This window comes from Galeopterus variegatus, unplaced genomic scaffold (assembly GCF_000696425.1).
Source record: "Galeopterus variegatus unplaced genomic scaffold, G_variegatus-3.0.2 Scaffold2861, whole genome shotgun sequence".
NCBI classification, from domain to species: Eukaryota; Metazoa; Chordata; class Mammalia; order Dermoptera; family Cynocephalidae; genus Galeopterus; species Galeopterus variegatus.
Window position 1 is genome coordinate 49,785 of NW_007728972.1, and position 8,753 is coordinate 58,537.

At 38.6% G+C, this 8,753-nt stretch overlaps 1 protein-coding gene across 1 annotated transcript in view; it reads left to right on the top strand.

The window, feature by feature from the left end:
• Window positions 1–8,753, top strand: part of GALNT11 (polypeptide N-acetylgalactosaminyltransferase 11) — a 25,409-nt gene that overhangs the window by 4,701 nt on the left and 11,955 nt on the right. The window contains exons 3-5 of the mRNA XM_008583231.1: window positions 683–849; window positions 3,123–3,248; window positions 5,735–5,984. Coding sequence (XP_008581453.1) covers window positions 683–849; window positions 3,123–3,248; window positions 5,735–5,984 — 543 coding nt within the window. The remainder of the gene's footprint in view (window positions 1–682; window positions 850–3,122; window positions 3,249–5,734; window positions 5,985–8,753) is intronic.

The following is an 8,753-nucleotide window of genomic DNA, read 5'->3' on the forward strand; positions in this document are numbered from 1 at the left end:
GGGGGGGGGGGGGGGGGGGGTTCGGGCCCAGGACAAAAGCCTAGTTCACTCTGGCTGCGGTGGGAGAACAGCAAGAGGCTGGAAGTGGGCAGGGCCTGGTCAGTGGAGGGCTCTGTGGGCCATGCAAAAGAATTAAGGACTCTGGATTTTATTCTGTAAGTTAATGGGTTTTTGTTGCTGTTGCTTAAAACCACCTGAGCCTTTTTATCAAATAGTTCAGCACGTGGAAGCTCTTCTGTTATCTTGCTATATCATAGCTTACTCAAATCTTTTTCTCTTATTGGGCAAAAAATAAAATTTTCAAATACAGAGTTTTATATTTCTGTTTCCTTTTGAAACCCCATCGAGTAGAAGCTGGACAGCAGCTGTGAGTGCTGCATTAAACACTTACAGTGATTTCAGTAAATATGACTCCCATTTTTATGTGACCTCTTCACCAGAAAAAAGAAGGAAAACCTGAGGTTTTAAAAATGTTGACCTCAAAATAAGGAAGATAGGTATAGGAGGATAAATTATTAACAAAATGTAAAATTCTTGAAAAGAAACCACATTGTTTTCTTGAATGCTTTTTAAAAAAATTGTTATAAGAGACTAAACAAGGGGACAGTAAATGTGTAGTGAATAATAACCTAAAACATTTGAGCCTTTTAAAATGTCAGAATTTTCTCATCTGTCCTTTCAGATGTAAAGAGAAGACCTACCCCGCTGTCCTGCCTGTTGCTAGTGTTGTTATTTGTTTCTACAATGAAGCCTTTTCTGCCTTGCTCCGGACAGTGCACAGTGTCCTGGACCGCACACCAGCACATCTGCTGCACGAAATCATTCTCGTGGATGACGATAGTGACTTTGGTTAGTAATATTGGACCTAGGCTGTCGTTCACTACAGCACTGACAAACATCAGCAAAGGTGACCGTTCAAACACATCGTGGACGACTCCTGTGCATGCAGTTGCAGCTGAACTGTGGATAAGTGCCTGCCCATTGTTTATAAGATGATTTTGAAGAAATGCATTACCTTTGTGATCTGTTTACAAACTGCTACATACATTTGGCTTTTAAAATTTTTTCCTTGGCTTACTTTAGAAAAAAAAAAAATCTTTTTATTTTGAAATAACTATGGATTCCCGGGAAGTTACAAAGTTCTGGGCACCCTTCACCCAGTTTCCACACTGGTTACATCTTCCATAATTGTAGTATAGTGTTGAAACCAGGAATTCCACACTGGCATGATGCGTGTGTACAGTCTTATGTCATTTCATCCCACGTGTAGACTCCTGTAGCCACCACTGCAGCCGAGATGCAGACGACTGTATCACTCCAGAGGTCTCAACCTTCGTGCTGCCTCTTTATCTGTCACACCCCTCCCTCGCCCCCCACAGCTCCTAACCCCTGGCAATGACTGATTTCTGTGATTCTGTCTTCATCTCTGTGATTCTGTCATTTCAAGAATGTTATATAAGTGGAATCCTACACTGTGTACACTTTTGAGATTGGCTCTTTCCACTCAGCATAATGCCTTGGTATACGTTTATCTAATAAGTCTGTTAACACCAGTTGTCCCCAGATGAAAGTGACTGCATTCTGAGAGCTCTTAGATGATCTCTGAATGCTGATATTTTATGATTCACTTCATTCTTTATACAGCTTTCTTTAATTCAACATGGACTGTTGCTGTGAATGGCTTTATGTGCACAGGCAGGGTGGAAGGTTTTTTTATTACACTACTCATTCAATTCTCAGCGACCTTGCAAGAAAGGTTGGAACCCCATTTTATAAAAGAAGAAATATAAAATAATTTGCTCAAGATCCTATAGCTGTTAAGTAGCAGAGTTGAAGTACCCTGGTCTGCATGGCTCTGAGCCCTCTGCTCTTTTCATTACAGCACCCTGCAGAAGTGCAGTGATGAGGTGTATGCCAGTGACATTTTTCACACACTCAGGCATTTATTATACACCTTTTACATCAACAACAGAATTGGTATACCAGTTATATTTATACATACAAAATGTGTACACTGAGACTGACGGGAGCAGAATTCTCAAACCTTGGTAAATGTTGAAACTTCACAGGAAAAATTTGGAAAGTTTAATAGAAAACAAAATTTACTTTCAAAAATAAGTGATTAAGAGAAACAAACAAGTAAATCTGAATCTGGACCAAGTAAAAGATTGGCTAAATACTAAGTTCTAGAATTTGTGGTTGATTTTTTTTTAATACACCTGTATTTTGGCTTTCACTTATGGCTATTTTATCTAAAAGGAAAAATCCATGATAATTTATAGTGGCTTGAATACTAACTCTAAAAGGAATTACTGTTTACTATTTTATATGATTTTTGAAGTTATTATGAAATTTAAGGGCAAATGACCTAGAATTCATAAAGAAGTATTTATTGCCTTCAAAGAATGGTGCTAAATTAATAAAAGGACACATTTACTGCTTCTATTGTATAATTCTTCTGGTAGGGGCAGTTAAAGTTCCTTAGCTATTCTGAAATGGAGTTAGACAGTAAATTACTTTGAAACAAAGGACATTACTGTCATTTTCTTTGCTTTAAATGTGATGTATATGCAGTCAGCTGAACATTCATGCACTCAAGGTATTGATTTCAGACATTCTTTATGCAAAGCAATGTGCTAGGTTCTTGGAAATACAAATAAGTCTGCAGTAAGGTAACTGCTCTTGCTGGCTAGTACAGGTTGAGTACTCCTTACCCAAAATACTTGGGACCAGGAGCGTTTTGGGTTGCAGATATTTTCCAGATTTTTGAATATTTGCATTATACTTACAATTGAGCATCCCTAATCTAGAAATCAAATGTGACTTTTGAGCATCATGTTAGTGCTCAGGAAGTTTTGGATTTTGGAGCATTTCGGATTTCAGATTTTTGGATTAGGGAAGCTCAACCTGTGTTCCAGCTCTTACCTTTCATTCCTCTCCTTTTTTCCCTACAGGATAAGCTACAATATTCTTTTAAAATAAAGCAGAAGGTTCTGTAATATTTGCTTGATAATTCGTTGTTGTGGACTTTAGCAAGTACCAGATACAACTTTAGAATAGATATAAAATGTTTCTGTATATGTCTTGTATGTTTGAGTAATTGTGGGACTCTTTATTTTCAGATGATTTGAGAGGAGAACTAGATGAATATATCCAAAAATACCTCCCCAGAAAAGTTAAAGTAATAAGAAATACAAAGCGTGAGGGGTTGATTCGAGGAAGAATGATTGGAGCAGCACATGCCACAGGTATAACTTCCCCTGGGCTCTTCTCTGTGGGTGTCAGATGACAAGGGCTCCATCCTCCGAGCCTTGCGTGATTCTGCACAGGTCTGTAAAAAGTGGTGTTTTCAATGGGCATTGCCAGCAGGAGCAATGAGGCTTGTTCAGTTTGGGAAAAGCCTTTTCCTAACTCCAACCCTAGTGCTCCAAAGCATGTAATACACGAAGTTGAACTCTAGAATCCTCTCTGGTCTATTTTCATAGAGACCCTGCTTGTCAATTCTTGCCTCTCAAATAGGTTTTATGTCTTTTTCACTTATCTAAGCAGAAACGTCCAAAGTGTAGCTCAACTTTTATTAGTTTTTAATAGAAAATTTCAAATATATGTACCCAAACTGTTTGACTTGGATTAAGCTAATAATTGTTATCGTGAAGCTCTGGAGATATGCAATATGATTTTAGTTGGTAAATGGACATAAGATTGACCTGTATAACTATGAAAGGTATTTTCTTTACAATTCCTTGTTAATTCTTCTGATTCCATTGAGGAGAAAGCCTCCATTGTTATTAATATATCTTTAAAACCTTTCCATCATACACTACTCCCCCTCTTTAAAAAGAAAGAACAAGTATCAAATTCAGAGTCTTCTGCAGAAAATATACACGGCTAGTCTTCAGATAAGCCTGTGCTGCATTCTCATACTCTGCGCTTTTCTAGGTAACCAGCCCAGGGTGCGGGGGTTGGTGCTGCTCACCGTCCCACCCTCCGTGCAGCCACCGTCTGTCCTGTTTGGTTGCGTTAGCTGGGACTTCACTTTCAGAATCGTTCTTCTTTTCTTTCTCTTAAACCCGCAGTGATCAAAAGCAATTAACAAAAAATGGGAAGTAGTTCCTCCACCTCTAGTTACAGTCTTGTGCAAGTGGAATTCAAGATTTATGATATTTTCTAGATTTCTACTCACATAGACTTACTGAATCGGCTGTATTGAGGTACAGAAGGCAAAGAGATAAAGAGAAAATTGGGGATATTTTCAAGATAATGCCATTTGAAACATTGTACTGTTACACTGCATATATACTGCGGGTTTATGTTTTTTAGATTACAGTAGTTATTTAGATTTTTTTTTTCTTTATGATTTGTTCAGGTCCCTGTTCAAATATGTGAGGGTATTTTTAGAAGTTCATGGAAAGATTCATATTATCTTTTCTCTTTTTCCATGAACTTTTTGTGGTATCCTTTTAGTTTAGGATCTGTCCGAAGCAAGCTGATTTGGGGGAAGTCATGTTGTAGTTCAACGTGACCAGGTGTAATCTTACTTCATTTAGTTAAATTGGCATTAATTGGAAAAAGTAACACTTTTAGAATTAAGAAAAGATATGAATACATTTTCTTCTAGAAGAAACCTTGATTAAATTGATTTCACTTCACAGTGAGTGGTGTGCCTGCTGAACATTTTGCCTTTCTGCATTAAATGACAGCTGGAGAGCTGTGTGCTATTTCATATCCTCATTAAGGTTGTTTACAAACATAGAACTACATGACTCGTTCACTGTCATTGTTGAAAACTTTCTTTCCTGAGCTATTTATTTTATCACTAATTGAAATTGATACATCTGTTGCTTTAAGCAATTCATGTAAAATTTAAATCAACACATTTTGTGGATATACATTTAGAAAAATAATATTGCTATCTGATGATGAGATTCTAAGTTTCTTAGCTGCTCAGAATAACCGTGAAATTATCAAAGAAACTTGAAATTGTCAAAAAAATCCCCATTCCTGCTCATAGTTATCAAGAAGAGTTAAAAATGCAGGATAAAATTTTTATGATTTTTATTTTGCTAACTAGAAGAAAGATGTGTCCCTTTGGCTGATGAGAGCCACTAAAGCCAAGAGGGCTGGGAGAACTAGAAGAGAAAGGTGGGAAATGGAGGAAAGAAGAATGACTGGGAGGCAGTGCAGGGGTGGGTGCAGGGGAGAGTCACTTCTGAGAGAACTGCTGTACTGTAGCAGTGATGGTTAATCACAGTGATGTTTCTGAGTCACTGCACTCTTCATTGCAAGCAGGGAAATGCTCTGAATGTACACTAAACTGAGGAATGTTTCGATACAATAATTATAATACAAATATCTACACACACTGGCCACTGTTACTGTACCAAACCATCTTGAATCACTCAGTGTCTGGACATCCAAAGAGCTAAATTGTCACTGGGAGACTTTGAATCTCTTTACTGAAGAGAATCTATCTGAATTGCCCATAAATTTTTCCAAGACATTATTGTGTCTTGAAATATATATGTATATAATTTGTATATGCTTCTCAGCAGAATTCTTGGCTGCAGGACTTCCTTGTTTCCAGTTGGCAATGAAGTGACAGTTTCTTGTTTGGGGCTGGAAGGGTGGCAGTTATATTTCATGCTGAGCACATGTGCCATCCTACTGGACTGGTGGCTGTCCCTGGATGGAGCATTAAGGACCTCTCCTGAGCTTCTGTTGCTGGCCTCCTTAGGAGACGTCCTCGTGTTCCTGGACAGCCACTGTGAGGTGAACGTGATGTGGTTGCAGCCCTTGCTGGCCATTATCCGCGGGGACCGGCAGGCTGTGGTGTGCCCAGTGATCGACATCATCAGTGCTGACACACTCGCCTACAGCTCGTCCCCTGTCGTCCGGGGAGGGTTCAACTGGGGGCTGCACTTCAAGTGGGACCTTGTTCCCCTCTCGGAGCTAGGAGGAGCAGAAGGAGCCACTGCACCGATAAAGTAAGATTTCTCCTTTATGTTTGAAAAACTCCCACCTTCCTTAAAAGAGGAAAAATATGTTAAAGATAACTCCTTCTACTTTGTAAGGAGCAAAAGTGTTGACTTAATTTGTCCATTAAAAATTCTCGAATGCTTGCTGAATTTTATGCACTCTGTCAAGTCCTAAGAAAGATTTATGAGTAAGAAATTGTCGTGCTCTCAAGAATCCAGAGCTTTATGAGAAAGGCAGACAAATAAACTCAGCAGTACCCGGGGACAACTGCGGCATAGCACACTGGGGGTGCCCTGTGTGCTGGTTTCCTGTCACGTACCACGGTGTGCTGCCTTGAACGTTAACTTACCTCCATTATCTTCAGCTCTTTGCTAGTGTCATTAATGCTTTGAAGAACATGTAATACATAAAGCTTTTCTATGATTAGAATCATGAGGATGGTTTCCTACTAGTACAATTACTAGGGCATGGTATGTGAAGTTATTTTAAGTTCTCATCCATGTTCTATTTTCTCTAATATTATAAACCTGCTCTTATATGTTATTTCTCCTTTCTTATTTTTGTTTTCCTTAAAATTTCTTACATAGATTTCAGAGAGGTTTGTCTGTAGTTTTACCTTTTAAAGTTCTTGGACATACTCTTTTTTACAAAACTTTTTTGTCGTGAAAAAAAAAAACACATATAAAAAGAGTATACAGAAGGTGAAATAATAAGCTCTGGAGCCGCTGGGAGGAGAGGTTTTTACCTTTTAAAGTTCTTGGACATACTCTTTTTTAAAAAACTTTTTTGTCGTGAAAAAAAAAACCACATATAAAAAGAGTATACAGAAGGTGAAATAATAAGCTCTGGAGCCGCTGGGAGGAGAGGGCACTGTAGGAGGGAGAGGGACAGGCCCCATGCTGGTCGTATGGTGAGTGAGGACATAAACAGAGGCCACCCAGTAGAAATCCATGAGCACTTGTCAGCCTTTGAGAATCCCCTGGTGCCATGGATGAGGCTGAAGACCATGGGGTCAGTTTCTAGAAATGAGTTGTTGCAGACCTTGGGCTCTCTTCAACAAGCCAAGGTGGATTTAGTTTCTGTGTACACATGAAATTGAAGGAACATCCATCCAGTAAAGCAGAATTGGAAAGGATCAGAGTGTATGTGAACGGAGTCAGAGAAATAACAGACAAGGAAAAGGTTGGCAAGCGCGACAGAGGTGCAGCTTCAAGACTGGCAAAAAATGCCCACTGGGAACTAAAACCTAAAGGTGCATTGAAAGTTGTCAATAAAGGAAACAGTAAAAGTTAGCTTTTGGTTTTGGTATACACATATTCAAAAAGTGTATCATTTTTATTGTTTTTCATAAGATGATTAGTGGCAATGCAAGGTTTAAATATTTCTTACTTTGAATATACACATGCTTTGAATATATACACTTTTAATATTGAATTCATATGTACTTTGAACATTGAATTCATAAATATTTTCCCCCAGAAGGATTGTTATCTTTATTGATTTTCTGTACAACACTGACGTTTTAAACATTGTGATATATTTTATATTTATAGTTTACTGTATTTTTTTTTTCCTTTTTGTCTTTTTTACTGACTGGTAACGGGATTGCAACCCTCGGTGTTGCGCCCGTACTGGGGACCGGCAACGGGATCGCAACCCTCGGTGTTGCGCCCGCACCGCACTCAGCCAGTGAGCGGGAACCGGTCTCCACGTGGGATCCGAACCCTCAGCGGGAGCGCCGCCACACTCCCAAGCGGCGCACTCTCCAGTGCGCCACCAGGCCGGCCCAAGTTTACTGTATTTTTGATGAGACTCTTATTTCCTTATGTAGGCCAGTCTTGCAAATACCATTTTATAAACAAATGGTGAAATGTTTAAAATTAACATTTTAAGTTAGATGTTCTTTGTAAACTGTTTAAATGAATAACGGTCTTGTCCAGTATGCTGTTTGTAGACTTAAGTTATAAGTACATGTTTCCACTATATGATATTAAGAACGAAATTACGTAAATGTTTATTTTTTTTCTGTATAGTTACTTCATGTTTTCATGATTTTAGGAATTATTAAGTGTGAAATTAAACCTTTAAGGTACTTTTCTAAAAAAAAAAGTATACACATAAAAAGTATAAAGTCTATATGACATATACACACACACTTTAATAAATGGTTATAATGTGAACGCCTGTGTAACTACCACCCAGGTGAAGAAACAGCACCTAGAAGCCCCCGTCTATCCCCTCCTCGGCACAGCCCCTGACACCCAGAGGTGACCGTGGTAATCATTTCCTTGCTTTCCTGTATAGTTTTTCCTCCTGTATGTGCGTCTCTGAACAGCAGAGCTCGGGTTTGTGTGCTCTGGTGCTTTACATACATGGAGCCTTGTGACTGGTGATTTTGTCTCACTTCCTTTGCTCAACATTGTTTCAGAAATTCTTGCATGTTGCAGTGTGTAGCTGTAGTGGGTTCATTTTCATGGCTATATAATATTCTATAATATGACTGTACTATAATTCATTCAGTTTACTGTTTGTTGGTGGGTCAACTGGTTTTTCTTTTTTTTTTTAACGTTATAAGCAGCATTGTTAGAGAACATTCTTTTTCATGACTTCCAATTTAGGAGTAAAATGGCTAGCTATGCCTTTTTTCAACCTTAGTAAACAGTGTTTAATTGTTTTCCCAACAAATCAGGTGACTAAAATGTCCTCAGCTAGCCTTTTGGTACTTGTTGGCTTCCTTTTATCTGAACCACACCTGGAGGGAAGTTGATAGAGTCCTT